The sequence below is a fragment of the Piliocolobus tephrosceles genome, chromosome 5, assembly GCF_002776525.5.
Source record: "Piliocolobus tephrosceles isolate RC106 chromosome 5, ASM277652v3, whole genome shotgun sequence".
NCBI lineage: Eukaryota > Metazoa > Chordata > Mammalia > Primates > Cercopithecidae > Piliocolobus > Piliocolobus tephrosceles.
The window spans coordinates 129,411,608-129,434,094 of NC_045438.1; the positions used below are offsets into that span (position 1 = coordinate 129,411,608).

Sequence of the window (22,487 nt, forward strand, 5' to 3'; positions counted from 1 at the left end):
TTCTCCCTGGCCTAGGTCTAGCGGGTGGGCGCCCCGCACACATTTGAGGCGGGGCCAGATGCCCACAGTTCAGAGCCTCTTTTTGTCCCTGGGATTGGATCCCAGGGCTGGGTGGGGCCAGGCTGTCCCATTCCCCAGCACTCCTCCTTCCTGGCGAAACCAGGCACCGGCAGCCGTTTGCGAGACGAGAGACGAGCTGGGTTCCTGGCCTTTCCCTCCCACCAGGTCCTAGTCCACCGCTCCCGACGCCGGCTCCCCGCCTCTCTAGCTATGTACCGACGGCGAACCCGGGCGGCTCCCAAGGACAGGCTCCGGGGCTGCGCTGTGCCCAGCACCATGCTCCTGCTGTTCGCCTACCTGGCTTACCTGGCGCTGGGCACCGGCGTGTTCTGGACGCTGGAGGGCCGCGCGGAGCAGGACTCCAGCCGCAGCTTCCAGCGTGACAAGTGGGAGCTGTTGCAGAACTTCACGTGTCTGGACCGCCCGGCGCTGGACTCGCTGATTCGGGTCAGGGGCGAGCAGGGCCGACCTGGGCGCGGCGGGATGGGGTAGAGGGCCGCGGGGTGCACAGGCCGAGAGCGAGGGGACCTGCTCAGGCCCTGGTCAGGCGTTTCCTGGTCAGGGAAACGCCGGGAACGTAGATGCGGGCACTACGGGGGTGGGCGTTCCTGCGCGGGGACCGGAGAGTTGGAGGCCCTCAGAGGAAAAGACCCTCGCTCTAGCGAGAGGACTGAGAGAAGCCGGGCTGAGTCCTCCTTGGGGGCGAGAGGGCATGCTGGCCCGATGAGGAGGCAGATGCCTGGGGACACATCCAAATTTGGGGGCGAGGACGAGGACGGCAGGGGGCGCGCGCGTAACCGGCCCCGCCCGGCCTGACCCGGGAAAGGGCGCGTTTGGGCCCCCTGGGGGGTCGGTTGCACCTGGACCCATGGCGAAGGACTAAAGGCCACACCTGGCCGCTTCCAGAGGGAGAACCCGGGCGCACGTTTGCGAACTCGGGGCTGGGACGGCAGGGGCGCCGGGTCTAAGGATGCGCAGGAGCGCGGGCCCGGCGGTAGGAACCTAGGGGAAGGCGTGCTTGTCCCGGAGGATGGGTGGAATGGGCCCCAGGCGTGCTGGCCTGGGCCACCCGCAACGCAGAGAGGGGGCTTGACGTGCGCAGACCCGGGTTCGAGAGGAGGGCGGACGCAGGGCCTCTCTCTGGCTGAACCCGCTTTACTCCGAGTCTTCGGACACAAGGACTGGGCGCGCCGCCGCCGCACTGCTGCCCGGAAGGGCTGAAGGCGGGGTTCTGGGGAGGACTCCCAGGTAACTCTGAGCAGAGGCTCCTCGAGGGTGGGGCCTAGCGGGGCGGAGGAGGCTGGGGAGGGTTCTAGGGGTGGTGCATCTTCCCACCGAAGCGACGCCAGACTGGCAGCTGCTCGATTTGGCGGAGGCATTGATGTCCCGGGCCCTGGCTTGGTTCCCCACCCCTTCGTCCAAGAGCCCAGAGTCCAGACAGCTGCACACCAGCCCAGAATCCCCGCCTTGCAGTCCTGGTGGCTCATCCATCCAGAGTCTCTAGCCCAAAGCCAATCCCCGGAAGGTGGCAGGGAACCGTGCCAGGGTAGGAAGGGACCCAGCGCGGAGCGGAAGTGGTGTTCTGAACCCCCGGACTAGGCCAATTCGGTGAAGTCAGAAGCTAGCCAGGGCCAGGCCTATCTCTACTAAAGACCTAAAGTGGTTCCTCCAGCTCCCCACCTGCGGACTTCTGCAAATACAGCCCGACTGCTGGGTCCTGGTGCTGAGGCTGCCTGCCATTACCCTTGCAAAGGTGGTGAATTTCAACTACAAGCAGCCTGGGCCCAGGGAGATTGCTATGATGGTGATGGTAACAGTAAATGCCTCTGTGCAGCGCTTACCGTGTACCGAGCACTGTTCCTAGTGCTTTCCCCGTATTTACTTGTTTCATTCTCACCTCTCTCACAGGTGGGTACTGTTTTTATCATCCTGTTTCAGAGGTGAAGAAACTGAGGCTCAGAGAGGTTACATACGAATGCATGGCTACATAGCCAGGAGCTGGAGCTATTAACCAGCATGAGTACTGCTTCAGTGTGGACCTGTGGATGTGGGTGCTTCCCAAGATTCCCAGCCAGGCTGTCATCTCTTTGGGCTTTCCCTTCAACTCCCTCTACCCCCACCTCATCCCCTTCCTCAACCCTCCAGTGGCTTCAGCTGTCTTCAGTAATCAGGATGTGGTATCCAGCCCAGATCTTCTTTCTGAGCACCAGATGTGGACATGCAATTTCTGAAATTCCTCAAGGCCAAGAGCAAGCAGTCCTCCTCCTCCCAGCCCTGCTCCTCCACCTGTCCTAAATCTCGATTGTCTGCCCCATGTCCACATACCCTCACAGTCCTCTGCAACATCTCCTTTACTGCCTATACTAAATAGGGCCAGATGCCTGGGCTTCTGAATATCTCCTCTCTGTTCCTCCTGGACCACTCCGTGCCAGGAGACAGGCCAGGGCCTGTCTGTCACTCACCTCTTCAGGAGTCTCTCCCCTCTGGTCAACCCCTGCTATACCGCCAGCTGCCACAGAGCACACCAACCTGATCCTACTTCCCCTTTGCTCAGTGACCTTGGATGATACCTGCCACTTCATACCTGGCATGGCAAAGCCAAGCACAGCTTGGCCTCAATCACTTCTTACCAGTCTCCTTAATCTAGGTCCCAAGCAGTCTCACCTCCCAGCTTCTGCACTGCTGCCCCATCTACCTAAACATCCTCCCATCAGAAGCAATCCTACCTGACCCTCAAGGAAGGCCCAGATAAAACATCACATCCTCCATGAGGCCTCTGCTCCTACCCAAATGAGAGTGAACATCCTTCTTCCCCAGAGTCCTACAACATTATATGCCTAGTAATGATGATGATGTCAACTGCTAACACCATGTGCCAGGTACTAAGACTACACATAATACCTTATTTAACACTCACAACAACTCTATGAAGTAGGTACTATTTGTATTACCATTCTACAGGTAAGGAAGCTGAGGCACAGAGAGAAGTTGAGCAACTTGCCCTGGATTGTGTAGCTACACTTCCTCCTTAATGCCCAAAGTGACATTGACTGCATCATATTATAGTTAATTAGGTTTATCTGTGTACCACTGAGGGCTGGGGTCATGTCCCCTAAAAGCACCACACATCATGCCTGGCCTAGTGTTTGTTTCAGGAATGGGAGTGAGCAGGGGAGAAAAAGAGTGATTGGTTTACTAGGACTCCAACCTGACCTAGCCCCTGGGTAAGGTGGGGAAGGAGCTGTCCCCATGGTAGCTGTTGGTAGGTGTACCTGGTGAGCCCTTGGTGAAAGGGGTAGAGCCTCCTTTCCCTGGTGGGCTGGGATTGAAGAGTAATTGTGAGGGCTGTGTGTGTAGGGGTGTGTGTGTGTGTGTGTGTGTGTGTGTGTTTTGAGGTGCAGGAAATCCGTCACCCCCCAGACCCTGGTGGTCATTGCAACCTCTTCCCCAGGACGTCGTCCAAGCCTACAAAAACGGGGCCAGCCTCCTCAGCAACACCACCAGCATGGGGCGCTGGGAGCTCCTGGGCTCCTTCTTCTTTTCTGTGTCCACCATCACCACCATTGGTAAGGGCCAGATGGGGCCGGGGGATGGGGGTGGGGAAGGAGGCAGCTCCCTGAGAGGCAGCAGGCTGGTTGTCTTTTGGAGGAGTTACCTAGAGCCTCGTGACTCCAAGTGCAGTCCGGCTCTGCAGCGTGGACACCACCCGGGAGCAGTCTCAGGCCTCACTACAGACCTGCTGACTCAGCCTCTGTAGCTCACCCAGGTCCCTGGGGGATTCATGTGCACCGTTGGAGTTTGACAAGCACTGCCCTAGGGGTTTTCTGTCCCACATGGCCTTTCAGGAAGCAGAGGTCTCCCGGTATAGCCAGAAACATGCCTCTGGGCACAACAAGGGTGCCAGTCTCCTCAGCTGAGCCCACCCAACACTGAGCCCCGGGGGTGGTGGTCAGGAGAAGTGGGGGGAAAGTTAGGATGGAAGAAGGAGTAGAAATCCAAAGAAAGAGCTTTAGACCCCCTTGCTTCTCAGCCTTGGGGGAGGTGGCCATTCCTCCCACCTCCTTGTCTGCAGACCTCATTCCCACAGGCCTCTCTTCAGCTTGCAAACAGCCTCCTCCACTCCTCATCGCTATCCTCCCCACACACAGGGACACCTGGAGTAACCTCCCCTGGGGAAGAGCTGAGGTAGAGCTTGTCTCAGGAGGGTGCTGAGGGGCTGTTGTACAGAGAAGAAGAGCAGGCTAGATCCGTGCAGCTCTAAAACCCAGGAAATCATGCAAATCAGGCCACCCAGATCCTTCTGCCCCAGCCCCTGCATGACACAGGACTTGCCACCAGGTGGCAGGCTGATATCACCGGTGACTTGGGCTAGCTAAGGCCTCCCAGCTCCTAGCCAGTCAGGATCCTCTCTCCAGGACACCAGTATCCCAGCCTCCCCACAGGGTGGGGTAAGGCAAGAGCACCCAGAGGATTCTCCATCTAGTTTTAAATTGGCCAGAACTTCTTGAAAGCAGACCTCAGAGCTACATGGACGCTTGGGCAGTCCTTGAGACAAGCATGCTTTGGAGGCACCTCAGACCCCAGGGGCCCTGAGCCCCTGTAGGACTGGCAGGATGGACTGATTCATCTTTACATCCTCAGGGGTCTATTACAAGGCCTAGCATACAGCAGCCACTCAGTAAATACTGCCACGTTAAGGAATTCCATTAAATATGCATTCACCAGGCATGTATTGAGTTCCAGGGTAGCAGGAGATCTTAAAACACAGTCACATAGGCCAGGCCTCCCAGACTTGTGGGTCCTTTAGTCTGCAAACCCCACACCTCCCACACTCTTCCCCAGGCCTGTGACTTTGACCCACCAAATTCAGAGTTTTGCTACCTCTCTTCCCAGCTCTACCACCCCTAGCCTGGATTATGCCTCTGTCCTTTCCTCTCCACTCAGTTTCAACCAGCTGTGAGGGTGAGGAGGGCAGAGAGAGGAGGGCCCTGCCCCACCTCCCCAACACAGTACACCTGAGGAAACACCCGTGGTCTTCTTGTACTAGGCACTGTGCTGGGCACTTTGACATTTAAGATTTCAATTTGTTCATATGGCAACCTCCAAGTATATGTCTTCTTTTCTTTCTTTCTTTTTTGAGATAGTCTTGCTGTGTCGCCCAGGCTGGAGTGCAGTGGCATGATCTCAGCTCACTGAAACCTCCGCCTCCCGGGTTCAAGAGATTCTCCCGCCTCAGCCTCCCAAGTAACTGGGATTACAGGCACCTGCCAACATGCCTGGCTAATTTTTATATTTTAGTAGAGAAGGGTTTTACCATGTTGGCCAGGCTAGCCTCAAACTCCTGACCTCAAGTGATCCACCCACCTCGGCCTCCCAAAGTGCTGGAATTACAGGCGTAAGCCACTGCATCCAGCCTATTTTCATGTCACAGATGGGGACACAGATGGGCACCATCTCATCCAGGTCGTATGGCTAATGAGCAGCAGAGTTGACTAGCCATTGTGGAGTGAACAGGAGGGGAGTGAGTGGCGCTGACCACACGTGTATGCACATACACATGGGAGGAATTTGGAGAGAGAAGGAGAGGGAGATGGGAAATGAGGTACATCTGGAATGCCACAAGGGAAGAAGGTGTATTCTGAGAGGCTCAGCGGAGGGCAGCCTCCTCAGCAACCCCATTACCCTGGGATCAGCACCCTGCAAGGGCAGTACTTTCCAAGCCCTAACACAAATACCTCTGGGCCAGTGGGACAGGCCTGAGCCCAGAAATCACTCATCTATGAACTCCATTCCTGGCTTGCTCATTGCTTCTCTCATTCATCCATCCATTTGTTCAACAAATAAATTGAAGGCCAGGCATGGTGGCTCTTGCCTGTAATCCCAGTATTTTGGAAGGCAGAGGCAGGTGGATCACATGAGGCCGGGAGTTGGAGACCAGCCAGGCCAACATGGTGAAACCCCATCTCTACTAAAAATACAAAAATTAGCCAGATGTGGTGGCGGGTGCCTGTAATCCCATATATTTGGGAGGCTGAGGCACGAGAATCACTTGAGCCTGGGAGGCGGAGGTTGCAGTGAGCTGAGATTGTGCCACTGCACTCCAGCCTGGGCAATAGAGCAAGATTCTGCCTCAATCAATCAATCAATCGAGTACCTAGTGTGGGCCGGACACTGGTGTTGAGGATACAATGGTAGCCAAAATTAGCAAGTCCCGGCCCCTGGGGAGCTGACATTCTAGTGTGAGGGGACACACATTAAACAGATACATGGACAATAATCAGGTAGTGGGGTGTGCTTAGAGAAAAGTAAAGCTAGTTAAAGGAGTCTCATAGTGATGGGGGCATCTATTGTAGATGGGGTGGCCATTCAAGGACTCGCTGATACAGTAACATTGAAGCAGAGACATGACTAAAATAATGGAACAAACTGCTGATAGCTGAGGAGAGAATCCTCTGCCAGCAAGTGCAAAGACCCTGAGGTAGGAGTGTGACTTGTATGTTTCGGAGCAGTAAGGAGGTCCAGGTAGGTGGAGAGAGTTGGAAACAGGAGCTGCATTCAGAGAGAGTACAGAGGAGACCAATCATAGAAAGACTTGTAGGGTCCTTGCAGGATGCCGAGGGATCCCAGCAAGATGCAAGGTGACAGTCAGGAGACATGCTGAAGTGAGAGGTGGATTGGGTGGGGCTGTGGCTACCCAGTGTTCAACAGGTAGGTGACATCCTACCTGCGGACAGGTAGGATCATTGACATCCACTGATTTTGCTGACCTGAGGGATGGCTGAGAATAATGGGGTGGAAAAAAACCATTTAATGTCAGCCTGAGGATGCTGTAGGCCTCTATGGGGCTCCTTTCAGAGCTGGAATCTTAGTGTCCCCATCCCACTGGTGAAAACTGGATGGGGGGAAAAAAAACAGGAAGAGAGGATGGAACTTGGCAGGACCTACAGCTGAAGGAGGAGAGGTTGGTGAGGAGGCAGGCAGAGAGGTGGGTGGAAAGTAGGAGGTTTACCTCGCCCTAGATGCCTGCAGAAAGAACTCTCTTCTTTAGAAGAGAAAACCCATAAAGGCCAGAGGGGGAGGTAGATGGAGACTCAAGAGGCTTCTGAAGTCCTCAGACCAGAAGCCAGTTCACTGGAGTTCCATCATTCATTTATTTAACAGACATTTAGCACCTTGTATATACCAGATGCTTGCAGGCTCACATTCCCTTCTACAGTGTACCTCGATTCCTCATTTCATCGTTACCCCCCACTGTAGGTGGATGTCAGCATCCCCATTTTACAGGAGGAAGTAGCATTCAGAAAGGTCAAGCTGAAAGGAAAGAAAGGGAAGGAAGGAAGGAAGGAAGGAAGGAAGGAAGGAAAAGAGAACAGAAGAGAAGGGAAGAGAAAAAGAAAAAAAGAAAAGAAAAAAGATGCAATTATTGGGCAGGCATGGTGGCTCACACCTGTAATCCCAGCACTTTGGGAGGCCAAGGCGGGTGGATCACGAGGTCAGGAGATTGAGACCATCCTGGCCAACATGGTGAAACCCCATCTTTACTAAAAATACAAAATTAGCTGGGCGTGGTGGCACGTGCCTGTAATCCCAGCTACTCGGGAGGCTGAAGCAGGAGAATCGCTTGAACTAGGGAGTCAGAGGTTGCAATGAGCCGAGATCGCACCACTGCACTCCAGCCTGGCGATAGAGCAAGACTCCGTCTCAAGAAAAAAGAAAGAAAGAAAGATCGAGCCACTTGCCCAAGGTCCCACAGCCTACAAGAAGCTGAGCTGGGATCCAAACCTAGGAGGTGCACCAGACTCCAAAGCACATGCTCTGGACTTTTACATACTTTGGCCTCTCTTGGGACCCCTCAGTAAGATGGGGGTGGATGTAAACACTGGTTTCAATATAGTACAGATGAGTGTAGGGTGTGTGGGCACAGTGACCCCATCTGGGCAAGCAAGAATGTTAGGCAGTGATAGGAGGCAGAATGAGAGGCATTTGTTCATTTACTGACACCTTCATTTTTGTATTTCCTCATTCATTCATTCACCCATTCTTTATGCAGTCAACACACATATAGTGAAGAACACCTATTAAGGGTCAGATCCTTTGCCACTTGCTGAGAATATGATGATTAAGAACCAGTCCCAGGCCGGGTGTGGAGGCTCATGCCTGTAATACCAGCACTTTGGGAGGGCAAGGCAGGCAGATCACCTGAGGTCAGAGCTCGAGACCTGCCTGGCCAACATGGCAAAACCCTGTCTATACTAAAAATACAAAAATTAGCTGGGTGTGGTGGCACATGCCTGTAATCCCAGCTACTCAGGAGGCTGAGGCAGAACAGCTTGAACCCAGGAGGCAGAGGTTGCGGTGAGCCAAGATTGTGCCAGTGCACTCCAGCCTGGGCAACAGAGCGAGACTACGTTTAAAAAAAAAAAAAAAAGACCCAGTCCCTGCTCTTGAGGGGCTCAGAGCGTATACTTGATGTACTTGGAAGAGGCAGACATGGAAACAAATCTTTCTCACACAGTGCAAGGGACAGTGCTGGAGGGTGTCCTGGATGAGGAGCAGCTGCACTGGAGAGTCAAGGACTAAAAGGGTCATTTATATTTATGTAGGCAAGGAGGGGAGACACTCTTCATAGAGGAAGCATTGTGGTCAAAGGTGCAGAGGCATGGTGGACCTGGAGAGTTCTGCAGGCCGGCAATGTGGCTGGAGCTGGGGAAGTGGGGGCACCAGACGAGTCTCAGAGAAAGGCTAGGCGAGAGCTTGGACTTTCCCCAGCAGACAGGAGACTCAATGATGATCTAATCAGGTTTGCATTTTAGTAAGACAAGACTGTGGTGGTGATCAAGACGGGTGGAGGCAGAGCTGGAGGAGAAAAGAATGTCCGGATGGATAGAATCTTTTGTGAACATCTTTTCCTTCCCTAGCTTTCCGCCTCCCTATCTTGATCAGAGACCCTCCCCCTCCAACTTCTACCTCCTCCCCTAGGCAGCTGATGACTTACCATCTGTCCCTGCCTCCCACTGAGGTTTATGAGGGAGCCCCGTTGTGCTAGATTGGGTCCTCCAGGAATCAGATATCAAGACAGAATTAGATGCACAAAAGATATATTGAGGGGAGCCTTTGAAGGATAAAAGAGAAGAAACAGGAATTAATGGCAAAAGTCTCAGACTGCAAGCAGCTCTGATACCTGTGAAAGGAGAGAGGGAAGAAAGGAGACTGGAGTGGGAAGAGCTGCTCACTGCAGTGCGGCTGTGAGAAAGTCTGGGCCAGGCCATGGGGATCCCAGAGCAAAGGTTGCAAGAGGAGTGCTGCACTGGGCAGGGATGACCAGCTTCAGTGCCCCACTGTGCCCAAGCAGGGCTGGGAGCCACGTGGAGACAGCATGGCCTGAGCCTGAATGGTGCAGTAGATCCTGAGAGTGCAACAGCAGGAGGCTCTGCCCCCTCCAGCATCCCTCTGCCCACCCAGAGAGGGAGGACATGAAGAGAGGAAGAGGAGACTCACATTTGGTTGGTTTGAGCTCATGCATGTAGCTTAGCCTCCTAGAGCTTCTCCGGCCTGGAAAATATGGCACATAATTATGATTTGAAAGGATGGTTCGAGGGTGCACTGAGGGAATGAATGTACAGGGTGCCCTGCACAGTGCCCAGCACAGAAAAGGAGGGCCTTGGCAAGTATCAGCTGCCCACATCTGCAGTGGTTAGAATGAGGGTCCTGGGGGTTGGGCCCAGGAGTGGAGCTGTGGTGGTGAGTGGACAGGGCTGGGCTGGAAAGGTCCCCTGAGTGCCCCCTCTCACCTCAGGTTATGGCAACCTGAGCCCCAACACGATGGCCGCCCGCCTCTTCTGCATCTTCTTTGCCCTTGTGGGAATCCCGTTCAACCTCGTGGTGCTCAACCGACTGGGGCATCTCATGCAGCAGGGAGTAAACCACTGCTCCAGCAGGCTGGGGAGCACCTGGCAGGTGAGGGGGCTGCTGGACGGGGTGGGGATGGGTCACTTCTAGAATGAAGGGCTGCGGTGGGAATTGGGGTTACTAATGACAAGAGGTGGGAGCAGGGGTTACTGGTGGGGTTGTGATGGGATTGGGGGTCACTGGTCAGAATAGAGTCCTCAGTGAAAAAGGACATTAGTGGTGGAAGCAGGGTGGGACTGGGCACACAGGAAGGACACGAGGCACAGGCTCCAGGCAGGGAACCTGGAGAATACGGACCAGGTGAAGAGCCCCCTTCTTACTGGGGACAGCTCTGGCCTGCCTCCAGCTCCCTCGGCTCCCATGCATGGGGTAAAGGCCACAGGAGGCCTGGGGACACTGTTGTACCCACAGGACCCGGGCAAGGCGCGGTGGCTGGCGGGCTCTGGCGCCCTTCTCTCGGGCCTCCTGCTCTTCCTGCTGCTGCCACCCCTGCTGTTCTCCCACATGGAGGGCTGGAGCTACATGGAGGGCTTCTACTTCGCCTTCATTACCCTCAGCACCGTGGGCTTTGGCGACTACGTTATTGGTGAGAGTTCCCGGCGGTGGGCTGGCGGGGACATACGGCTGCCTACACCTCTCACTCATCTGCTCCCGCAGCTGGCGCACCTGCTGTGTGCACGCCATGTGGGGGCTTTTAGGCCCCAAATCCGGAGACACTGTCCTACCCTCCTTTGTTGTGTGACGGGGCTGAGGTCGCTCCGGCCCCTCTTGACCAACGCGGAGAGGTCCAACACGTCCGCGGGCCCACCTGTTGTGCTTAGAAGGCCCCACATGACGGGAGTCCCGGCCTCCCTCCCCGGTCCATGCTTGCCCCATGCTTTCCCTTCCCCAGTTCATTCTCTCCCCACGGAACGCCAGTCCGTCGCACTGCTCCTGGACTGGAGGCCACAGTACCCGCGGATCAGGCAGCAGGGTCTGGGAGACTCCTGGAACCCCAGCCTCCCCAGAGCCCTGTGGGAAAACAGTTGGCAGGCAGATTCTGAGTGCCAGCAAGAAAGGGTCTCATGATCAGTGGACCCAGGGTGGGTTTAATCAGTGGTACTACACCGGCCCCCGAAGCCAGCAGCCTTGTGTAATCAGGCTGAGGCCGATGCCCAGCAGATGGCAGTGGAGGGACATGCTGTGCCGTGACAGAGTGGCTGCGCCCCAGCTCAGCCTCATCACCGCCCCTTCCTGTCCCTGAAGGTGCCGCTGGCACCACCACCGCGCTAGCCTCGAGGGGCTTCGTGCCCTCCCTCTGATCTCGGACCCTAACGCGGGGAGGAGGCCTTGCCCTTCTTCACTCCTTCAGCGACAGAACCCAGCCTGGAAGAATGAAGTTTTACCAAAGTAATAATCAGCTAACTCCTCAGGCAACCTACAGCAACAATTGTCACCCCCGTTTTACCCAGGAGGAAGCTGAAGCTCAGAGAGGCTGAGCCATCTGCTGAGATTGCACAGCTAGTAAGATATGAATCTTTATCTGTTTGACTCCAAAATTCATACTCTTTCCAGACCACCTAAAATGTCTCCTCTCTGGGCCTCAGTGTTCCTGCCTATAAAATGAGGCAATCCCTAGAGCTCCTCAGTGCCCTCTAGCCTGTTTGCAAGGTTCCCAGGAAGAGGGGTCAGGTGTTGGGGCCTCACACTGCCCCCTTCTTGATCTCCCTTATCCTCCCTTATCCTAGGAGGTCTGTTGCTCTGGAAGGAAATTCTTGGGAAGATTTCTTCCAACTGGGTCATGCTCCCACCTTTACCCTCAGAGTAGAAAGATGTGTCTCAGGGCAGCTGAGCCCAGTAGCTCCAAGGGCCATACCTGCACCCTCGCAGCTCAGAGTATGATTCTTAGATCTGTCATTTCTTCTCTATCTCCACTCTGCCATTTCCCTAGTCCAGGCAGGGTTGTTGCATATAGCTGTACAGGTTGGGCACTGTACAATCCTATAGTTTTGCTACTTACACAGAGCATAATAAGGATGGCACCCATGGGCTTGTGCAGCCTCTCTCCTTGTCCCCTGTTGGCTCTTATGACCTTAAAAATTACAAAGGCTATGAAGTCACCTGCCCAACTCCTCTGAAGACCTTCATTGTTTTCCCATAGTTTTAGGATAAAGTCCAAAATCTGTAACCCCCCTCCTGCCAATACAATCTGACTGAGGAGACCCAGTCCAGGCTTTAAGCCCAGAGGGACTGCCCAGGCCTGGGACAAGGAGGGGCAAGAGCACTCCTGCTCAGCAGCCACTGCAGTGGGCAGAGTTGCCCCTTCACCACATCTCCAGAGACTTGCTACCTCCTGGGCCCCTCTGCAGTCATGGCAGTGCCTCGTAGCAGGTCACCACAATGAGAGCCCCAACTGCTTTATCTTCAAGGGATCCGCCTTATATAGATGGAGACACTGAGGCCTGGAGGAGGGAAGGGAGTTGCATAAGGTCATGGAGCAAGTGAGTCAGGGCAAGTCTAGGATAAACTCCCAAGCCTGGGCCCTTCACACCACCCATGTTTCAGAGTCTTCCATGCCTATTCCTCAAACCTCTCAGCTCTCCTTGTCCTCCAGTAACAGGGACAACCCCTTTCTTGGATGGGGATACTGAGGTCCACCACTTGGCTACTGGGTGTTCACATCCTTGCATCAGCAGCCACAAGAGGCACTGTCTTCATAGCCACTCCTCTGCCTGAAGGCTGTGGCCAGAGCCACCCCCAGGTCCCAGCCGGCTGCTCCTCGCCGGCCCCATAGCCCTTGAGCCTCCCAATTGCATTTGCAGCTCAGTTGAGCGCCTTGCCAGCTGCCAGGTCTCCTGCCACTTATGATTTCAGCTTAAAAACATAAAATAAAAAGGGGAGAAGAGCACGTCCTCCCCTCTGACTCCAGGAGCAAGCCAAGCTGGCGGGTGGCAGGGCCAGAAAGCCGGCTCACCACCTGATCTCATTTGGGACCATCGGCGGAATCATGGCCCCATAACCCAATCAGCCTAATCCAATCCCAGCTCCTGCCAGGCAGCAGAGGTCAGCTCCCAGGTGGCAGCCTCATCCCATGTGGGGGTCCTAGAGAGGGGCCCAGCCTTGGGGGACCTGGAAAGAGAGGCTGTCTTAGGGCCAGCAAGACAGGATGAGGAGTAAACAGAGGCATGGTACAGGGAGCAACGACAGAAAAGGATGACGAAGAAATAGGAGGGGAGATCTCTGTCCTTTGAATGATTCCATTCTGATGAGGGAGGCAACACAGACCTCCAAGAAGGGAACTAAATGATAGAGCAAATCCTTGGCAAGATTTATCTAAGACTCACAGCAGCTCCCATCAGTCCCCTCCCTCGGCCATACTTACCCAGCACCAACTTCGTTGGGGGCGTCTGGTGGTGAGTGAAACCAACAACCACCTATAGGTCTTGGGTACCTGTTATGTGCCAGGCACCATTCTGAGCACTTGAGCTGCATCAGCCCATGTGACCCTCCCAACAGTCATAGGAGGAGGACTCTTACTGCCTCCATTTTACAGATGAGGAAGTAACTTTCCCAGCAGACACACATAGGCCATGAGAGCAGCACGTATAACAGAGGAACCCAACGTGGTCTGTAGGGAGGAATGTCTGAACTGAGGTCTGCAGGATGAGGGAAGGTCACCAGGCCAAGAAAAATGGAAAATGAAGAGCATTTGGAACTGAGAGGCTGTAAGTACAAAGGCCCAGAGGCAGGAAGAATGATAGACAGGGCAATGGGAAAAAGACCAGAATGACCAGGCAGTCAGAGGGGAGAGGTGCTGCAGAAGCGGGCAGAGGGCCTTGAGGATTTCGACTTCATCCTAAAAGCCAAGGGGATACAGTCGTATTCCCCATCTCACAGGTGAAGGAGGTTCAGACAGGTGACTGAAGAACCGAGTCAGGAAACATATTCCGGTGGTTCCCAACATATTCTGGTGTTCTTCCCAAATCCCCTGGCTCCAGCAAGCTGCCTCCTTTCAGATACAAGAAAACCAAACAGAGACTGGCAAACACTAGAGCAGACATCGAAATCCTCTGGAGGCTTGTTAAAATAACAGATTGCTGGCCGGGCGCGGTGGCTCACGCCTGTAATCCTAGCACTTTGGGAGGCTGAGGCAGGTGGATTGCCTGAGCTCAGGAGTTTGAGGCCAGCCTGGGCAACAATGGTGAAACCCCATTTCTACTAAAATACAAAAAATTCACTGATCGTGGTGGCAGGTGCCTGTAATCCCAGCTACTCGGGAGGCTGAGGCAGGAGAATCGCTTGAACCTGGGAGGCGGAGGTTGCAGTGAGCAGAGATCACACCGTTGCACTCCAGCCTGGGCAACAAGAGTGAGAAACAAAACAAAACAAAAAATACAGATCTGCAAGACAAAACAAAACAAAACAAAAAATACAGATTGCTGGGCCTATGCCCAGGGTTTCTGATCCAGTAGGTCTGGGGTAGGGGCCCCATCATCTGCATTTCCAACAAGCTCTCAGGGATGCTGATGCTGCTGGCCCCAGGGACCACACTTTGAGAACTGCTGGGATGGAGCATAAACAGATTCCCTCAGAAAGACAAAGAGGAAATGCAGCTCCTAAACCCGAGTGCCAATCCAGGGAGGCTTTCTGGAATCCTTTGCAGGTGACCATGAGGCTAGGAATCTCCATGTTCTGTCCCACTGACCCCTCAACTTGCTTATATGAATCAAACCATGTATCTCTGTTTCTGTTTGAGGAATGTGGTCCTGACTTCCCCAGGCCTCCATTCTCTGACCTTGCCTCTTCCCCAGGGATGAACCCCTCCCGGAGGTACCCACTGTGGTACAAGAACATGGTGTCCCTGTGGATCCTCTTTGGGATGGCATGGCTGGCCTTGATCATCAAACTCATCCTCTCCCAGCTGGAGACTCCAGGGAGGGTATGTTCCTGCTACCACCACAGCTCCAAGGAAGACTTCCAGTCCCAAAGCTGGAGACAGGGCCCCGACCAGGAGCCAGAGTCCCACTCCCCACAGCAAGAATGCTATCCAGAGGGACCTATGGGAATCATACGGCATCTGGAACCTTCTGCTCAGGCTGCTGGCTGTTGCAAGGACAGCTAGTTATACTCCATTTTTTGTTTGGTCATCCTCCTCAGTAGCAAGACCCCTGATTTTAGGCTTGGCACATGTCCACCCAAACTAAAGACTACATTTTCCATCCACCCTTGAGGCTAGGTGCAGCTATATGATTAATTCTGCCCAATAGGATATACAGAGACATGTCCTGGGTGACATGGGATGTGACTTTCAGGTGGGGGGAGGCATGCCCTTCTTCCCCACTTCTTTACTTTAGCTGGCTGCAATGCCGATATGGTGGCTGGAGCTCTGGCAGCCATACAGCACCATGAAGTAGAAGCAATGTTTGAGATTGGTGGCACAATAAGATAGGAAGAGTCTGTATCACTGATGATCACAGAGCCATCCTAACGAACCTGGACGGAATATCACCCGACCTCCTTTATGTGAGAGAGAAGCAAACATCTTATATAAAACACCATTATTTGGGTTTTTCTGTCATTCATAACCAAACCTAATTCTAAGTATACCCAGAGACAAAGGCAGCGTCTGAGACTGGAACCTACACAGAGAGAAACTACCTTCTCCCCAGGTGAGTTTGTCCAGGGCTGGTGGCAAGAACGGATTGAAGGCTGGACTGCCAGCCCCCTACACCTTCAGAGAGCCACCAGGTAAACTTGGTAAAGATTTGCTGATAACTCTCAGGGCCGATACAGCCAGCAGGCGGCTGGTCTCAGTCCAGCTGCTGAATCCTTACTCTGTGGCTCATTCATACCACAGAAAAGCCAGGGGCAAGCCAATGGACTCCTCCTGACTCACCCTGCCCCACTGCATTTGAAGGCTCCAACAACGGTTTGCAAAGCCGGGTAGTTTGCAAAGCCTACTTCTGTTTGCGGAGTGTTACCGAGGGTTGCTACTAAGACAGCACATAACACAGTGGTTCCCACCATACACACGTATAAGCACAGCCAGAGCTCCTGGCAGTACCAGCTAACACCTGAGGTCACCTGGGGCAGCTGGGCTCTTGGCCTCAGTGGGCACCTGTGATTCCATTCCCTCCACCCATTTGCAGGTGGCATCCCAGGGACCCAGGGAATTCCATGTGGCCCCTCCCTGTGACCATCTTGGAACTGGGTCAGCGTCAACCCTTTGGCCAAGGAAGGAGTAAAGGCCGTTACACCATCTCACTTGCGCCATCCATCCTGGCCCTGCGTGGATGAAGGCCAGACCTAGGGGCAGCACCAGAGAGTAAACAACAGAGCCTATGCCCACGTCCTAAGGCCCACAGGCTGGACAGAGGAAAACGGAGGGGAGGAAGAGATTGCTGAAGTGTGGAAGTGGCATGCTTTGTACTTAACACACTCTAGAAAGAGGACCTAGCAATTCAAAACTGTTCCTCCTGGGAGCAAGGAGCAGGCCAGTGTGTTGGCTTAGTCACTGTGGTCCCAACTCGATCTCACCTCAGACCTCTTTGTCCTCATGCCTGGCCCCACTGGATTCTCCCACAAAGCCTTCACTCCCGTGCCCACACCCACCCTCATGCTCAGAAATGCTTGCCCCAGAAGGAACCAACCTGGGCTGCTGGGGTGCCCAGAGGAAGGCTCATTCTTGACCAGTTCTTTGTCTGCTTCTCAGCCAATGAAAAGAATAGCTGGAACTCTGAAGTCTACACCCAGGAGGTGGGAGGGGGAGTGGGGAGGGGACAAAGGTGAATAGGGTAGGGACGGGTGTTAAGAAGTCATGTTGGGAGCCACCTGGATGTGGGAAATGTACAAAAACAGAGTATCAGACCTCAGTTCAGAAACCACAAAACAGAATGGACAGTGAGGCCACAAGCACGAGGGAGGGAAGGTAGGAGTGGTGACAACATGAGGGAGACAGCCCAAGAAAGCTGTTGCACAGTCTGCAGTAAAGAACTCGTTGCTTCTCGTCACCTCAGCCAGGTCACCCAAAGCCTGGAGGAGGAGAGAAAGGGCTGCTCTCAGATCATGGCCCTTAAGGGTGCTGAGTTTGGAACCAGCCTGCCTGTGTCGAAATCCTGGTTCCACCACTTGCCAGCTCTGTGACCCTGGGCAAATCTTGCATCTGCAATTTGTTTCCTCTGCAAAATGGAGATAAGAGCAGCTTCGATCTGCAGGAACGAGATGAGTGACTGTGCACGCAAAGGACTGAGAAGTGTGTATGTCAGCCTTGAGGAAGCGCCACGTGCGTGTCAGCTGTCATCATCGTTCCCAGCCAGGCTGAGTGGACAAGAACAGGAGGAAAGCAGATGCTCTGGGCCCGGTGGCTATGAGGCAGGCAGCGCCTTGGCTGACCCCCTCTCAGGGCTGGCCAGGCAGGCAGGCTGAGCAAGCGATGACGCAGGATGGGGCCCTGCCCTTGGGGGGCTCCCAGGCTGATAGTATTGCTCTGCTGGCCAGGATAAGGCAAGTGGACTCACAGGGAGCCTCAAGGCAGAAACTGGGAAGTGAGTGTCCAGTGTGCAAATGTAGGGCCCAGGAACTGACCACTGTGGGTCCCACCATGCCAGGAGCAGGCAGACCTCTGTCCCCAGGGGCCACCTCTCCCCGCCCTCTCTGGCCAGTGAGGCAAGATCAGACTCAATATCACTGGGTAGTCCACTTTAAAACAGCGGCATCTTTTATCCTTATCATCATTATTTATTATTGTTATTATTTATTGTTAGCATTTATTAAATGCTTATTATGTGCCAGGCACTGTTCTAAACTCTTTACTTGTGGTGAGTGATTTATTCCTCCTATCAACTCTATAAGAAAAGAGCTACTATTTGTAATGCTGTTTTATCATGGGAAAACGAGGTCCTCAATGGATGTTAAGGCCAAAGATAGCCACCTGTTCCTGTGGGTTGTCACGGGAGTTGCCGCTGGCCCTCTGCAAGGGATAAATTCCCCTTGCCTGGGAGGCAGGGACTTTCTTCCTTTAAGCCCTGTGTGATCTCGACCAGCCACTCCCCTTTCTGTGCCTCAGTTTCCTCACCTGTAAAAGGGGGCTGGCATCAGGGAGTCTGCATCTTACTACTTCTGCTCCCTCAGCCTTGGACTGGATTGTTTTAATAAACATGTTTCAGAAGGGCGGTTCCCAACCCCACGCATCTCAATCCTCCTGGGCCTGTGTTAAGCATTTGGATACGAGGAAGGAAGTCTCTCTTTCTCTTGTCTCTGTATCTGTCTCTCTCTCTCTCAGATACATACACACACACTCACAGGATCTGGAAGCAAAGAGAAGAGAAAATCTGCACAAAATTCCCCAGGCCCCGAGCCCCTCCCTCATGGCCTCGCCAATGCTGAAGGCCTGGCTGGGGGAAGGGTATCCATTCACTTGAGGAGCCAGACCAAACAAAAGGACTTGACTCCTTGGAAGCCAGAGGACCTTCACATCAGGGATGACAGCTCAGCTGTCATCAGCTCAGCTCAGCTATGCTGAGACTCCCATCTCCAGTTTCACGGCCCTTACCTCACCCAGCCGCACCCCTGGGCTCCAGACCTGGAGTGTGCTGCCCTGAAGTAGGCCCCACTGGCCCCCCTTCCTCCACCCTCCCTAAACCACACACAGTGCTGGTCTCCACCTACACTGGGTATCCCCAGAGAGGGGGAGACCAGGTCCCCAGGCTTCCCATTCCACTGTCTGTCCCCCAGCCACCCACACACAGTGCTGCTCCCAGCCTCCAGCCTCACCGATGCTCTCTCCCAATCCCCAGGAGACACGGCTGGATCCTGCATCTCCCGACCCTCCTTTGCCCCTTATCAGCCAAAACTCACCCCCAACTAAAATCATCCTTTGGGGCCAAGGAGAGAGCCCCACTCTTCCCCAAGGTCTTCTCAGCCCATCCCTGGGGACTTTCCCCAAGCTTTTCAGTCCCTGCCCCACTCCAATCACAAAACTTCTCTCAACCTGTCCGGGACCCCGTATCAGCCCACAGCCTGGCAGCACGAAAAGCAACCAGAGTTGGGTACCTCCCACCCTGTGACCTACTCCCTACACCCCACCAGCACATCTTCCAGAAGCGTGAATGCAAAACCATCCAGACCCCTCCCAAGAGCCGCAGACGGAGCCCTCTGCCCCCTGCTTCCCCATGGGTTGAGGACCCTGTTCAGCTTTTGCCCACACTCCAAACTTTCCGCATCTTTATAGACCCTCATGTATTCTTTCCTGGACTCAGGCAGATGTATGTCTATATTCTGACTCTACCCCTTGCTGTGTGACATCTGAGAAGTCACATAATCTCTCTGAGCCTCAGTCTCCCCATCCATAAAATGAAAATCCTGATACCAACCTCAGGATTGTTTTGATAAGTGTGGTGGAGGAAGGGAAGTGGGGGAGTTGGTAACAGATGAGAAAGCATCCATGTCCTACCTTATACTTAATAGGGCTCAAAAATATTTGTGCCCCTCCTTCTTTTCTTCCTCTTGGTCTCAAGTTTCTCCTCCTTTGCCCTTTTTCATCAGGAAGCTTATGAAGCCCAACTGTACCTTTTCCTCCAAGAAGTCCTCCTGGACCAGCCTGCCTTTTAGCCTCCAGTGGACTTGGGAGGGGCAGGAAATTATGTGGGGATGGAAGGAATATATTTTTCAAAGCTCTGTTTTGGAGGGAGCAGCTCCCAACCAGCCCACTGGCCGAGGCCTCTAAGGGTCAGGCTCTTGGCCTGGGGACTTGGGGCCAGAGCAGAGGGGTGGGCATGAGTCCTCAGCACCACTCTCTAGTTGTTACTCTGTCTTGGCTCCCTCTCTCCATCCACATTCTGACTTTCTCTGAACCCCTGAACTCCATGCGCTGGGTCACCAGGCTCCTTCCGTCTTTGACGTCCAGTTTGATCAGGCCTGAAAGGGGCCATGATGGAAGGTAGGAGGAGAGAGAAGTTAGGGTGGTGTGAGCCCTCTCTCTGCAGGCCCTGGCTTTGGGAGTGACTGCACTCCCAGGGTCATGGCGTCAGCTGGGTGAAGTAATAGCATCACCCTTATCCTTCAGCCCCAGGGTAGTAGCGACTCCCCACTGTTGCTGATCCCTGGGAGTCCTGCTGTCTCATGCACATGGACCTGCCTACACTCCACACATAGTTTCTTCATTACATGCTCTTCAACGGGCCCTTGGAAAGTCCCATCTGTGCCCAGCAAGGACAGGACTGATCCCGACACCCAGTTCATCAATCTTTTACTCTTTCCCTGCAGCCCGCTGGGGGAGTGGGGCTCAAAGTACTGAATTAAAACCATGGAAGAATCAATTCAGCCACCTTGACTAGGGAGTGACTTGCTCTGAGTGATGGCAAGAGGGTAGAGACCCAGGCAGGAGGCCAGGAAGACCCTGTCACCCTTGCCTGTGGGGACAGTGGAACAAGGAAAGGAACAGAAGCTCCCTCAAGTTGTGTTGTCAGTCCTGCAGAGAAGTTGGGCAGGAAGGGACAGACCATGTTCCCCACAAGGAACTTTTTCATCAGACTGGGGGCTTCATGGCATCAGAAACAGTGCCTCCCCCATCTGACTAGGTGCTCCCTAGGTGCAGGGGTTGTGTTTAACTCATCTTTTCCCTATATCCCCAATGTCTAACGCCTCAGTGCAAAACTTAGAGACACAGAAATGGATAAAACGCGATCCCTGCCATCTAATAGGGAAGCAAATTCATGTAAAAGGCCCCACCAAGCAGTGCAGTCCTTGTTGTGCTGGTGGGCCCAGGTTCAGTGCCAGGCCTGCCACCCCCACTCCTGTGTGACCTTGACAAATCACTTCACCTTGGGTGACCAACTCATTTCATCTTTCCTCTCATCCTCACACTGTCCTGAGAAAGTACCATCTCCAAAGAACCCCCTTATTTCCAGGAAAAGTGGGACACTTGTGCCTCCTACTGAGCCTCCTTATGCCTCAATTTCCTCAATTATGAAGTAGAAATGTTAATAGCGGTATCTGCCTTATATGGAAAGCTGTCGTGTGGATGAAATGAGTTAATGTAAATCAAGAACGTAGTGTCTGGTGCAGTGCAAGTTCTATACGATTTGTCTTCTCCATTTGAATTCCCCAGAAGCAGATCCTGGGACAGGATCTGGCTGCAAATAGTTTATTTGGGAAGTGATTCCAAGAAGCATGGAATTAAAACAAGAGAAGAAAAGGGAAGCAATGCAGACAGCATTAATGAGCAGGTGACCGCTGTGGGCAGTTGTGCTCCTTACCACTAGAGACCTCTGCAAGCCTGCATATAGCATGGCTTATAGTTGTCCGCTCTGAGGGGTAGAGAGGCTGGGGCTTATATTCTCCAAATCCCATTCCTCATCACTTGGAGTAGGATGGTGTTAACTCCCCAGCATTTGTGGATTGGAAACCTGCAGCGTACATGAGCATGGAGGGTGCAGAGCAGGCAGGACACTGTCAGCATCTGGTACGTATGTGTCAACCATTCCTGTGACGTACAGGAGGCATGAGGGGAGACAGGAACACCCACTCAGCTATGGAAGAGGGAAGCCAAGGCAGGAGGAGGTTACATCTGCGTGAGCTTTGAAGTATGTGTAGGAGTTTTTCATGCAGAAGAGAAGGCAGGCCTTGTAATGGTGGGTGCACAATAAATGTTTAAATGAATGCCAAGTAAGTTGAGAGTGATTCAAATGTTCAAATGCTTGAGCTAGTGGGGCTGACTCAGTGCTGGAGAGCCATAGGTGGTCAGAAGGGGAGGTGATACAGTCAGTCTGAAGGCATCAGGAAATGCTGGATCAAGGTATGAGGACCTGAACTGGTCCCTGAGCAGCAGGTAGAGAGGAGGAGGGGTAGGCCAGGTAGAAGAACCTCAAGAGCTAGGCAGTGGAGTTGGAATGAGGTGGGACAGAAGGAGTGCCAAAGACAGGGAAGAGAAGGGAAGGAAAGGGAAAGGGAAAGTGAAATGGAAAAGAAAGGAACAAAGAGAAGGAAACAATTGAACTTGGGGAAGAAGAAGAGACACAGAATACTCCATCACAGGGGTAGAAGGAGAACCACGGAGTCTGGCATCACACAGGTCAAATGAAGAGAGCAATGACATGGTGGCATTGCATTCTCAAGTCCTGAGTCCTACCCAAAGTGGAGCCAAAGCCATCTGGAACACTTTCCAGGACAGGTGAGCCACCAGGAGACCACTGTGAGCCCAAGAACATGAGCTTCGTGGGAAGAAGTCTGCAGGGATCCTGGGAGTAAGAGTGAGCTGAGGGCAAGGCACTGTCCGCAAGCCAGAAGGGAGGAGGGTTCCAGCGGTTATTACCAGAGCCGCACAAATATTGTTGTTTTGACTGGTAGTGGAGATTGTTTTATTTTTTCCCCCAGGAACCACAAGTGTGATGTGTGGGCTTGTTTTAGAACATGACACCACAGGGAGAGCAACAACCTCTGGCCTCGCCTTCCCCACTTCCCCTGGTGAGATGCTTGCATGCACACACAGGCACACACAAGTCACTAAAAAGTAACCCAAACCACAAACGTTTGATCCACCA

General features: G+C 53.6%; 1 protein-coding gene across 2 annotated transcripts; it reads left to right on the plus strand.

Moving 5' to 3' along the window:
• Window positions 1-43: 43 nt before the first annotated feature.
• On the plus strand, window positions 44-15,506 carry KCNK17 (potassium two pore domain channel subfamily K member 17). Of its 2 annotated transcripts, XR_002731770.1 has the most exons (6): window positions 44-507; window positions 3,512-3,626; window positions 9,857-10,017; window positions 10,381-10,555; window positions 13,947-14,098; window positions 14,760-15,506. XR_002731770.1 is itself a non-coding variant. In XM_023213044.1 (5 exons), exons 1-5 carry the CDS (start codon window positions 271-273, stop codon window positions 15,068-15,070), a joined length of 999 nt encoding a protein of 332 aa, XP_023068812.1. In that variant the 5' UTR covers window positions 44-270; the 3' UTR covers window positions 15,071-15,506. The 2 variants fall into 2 exon arrangements, 1 of the variants encoding a protein (XP_023068812.1); XM_023213044.1 differs by lacking the exon at window positions 13,947-14,098.
• The last annotated feature ends 6,981 nt before the right edge of the window (window positions 15,507-22,487 follow it).

Excerpts from the sequence above, each read along its gene's own strand:
- KCNK17 (XM_023213044.1), top strand. The coding sequence starts at position 271 with ATGTACCGACGGCGAACCCGGGCGGCTCCCAAGGACAGGCTCCGGGGC. Across the intron at positions 10,018-10,380 it reads GGCTGGGGAGCACCTGGCAG|GACCCGGGCAAGGCGCGGTG; the intron begins GTGAGGGGGCTG and ends TTGTACCCACAG. Across the intron at positions 10,556-14,759 it reads CTTTGGCGACTACGTTATTG|GGATGAACCCCTCCCGGAGG; the intron begins GTGAGAGTTCCC and ends CCTCTTCCCCAG.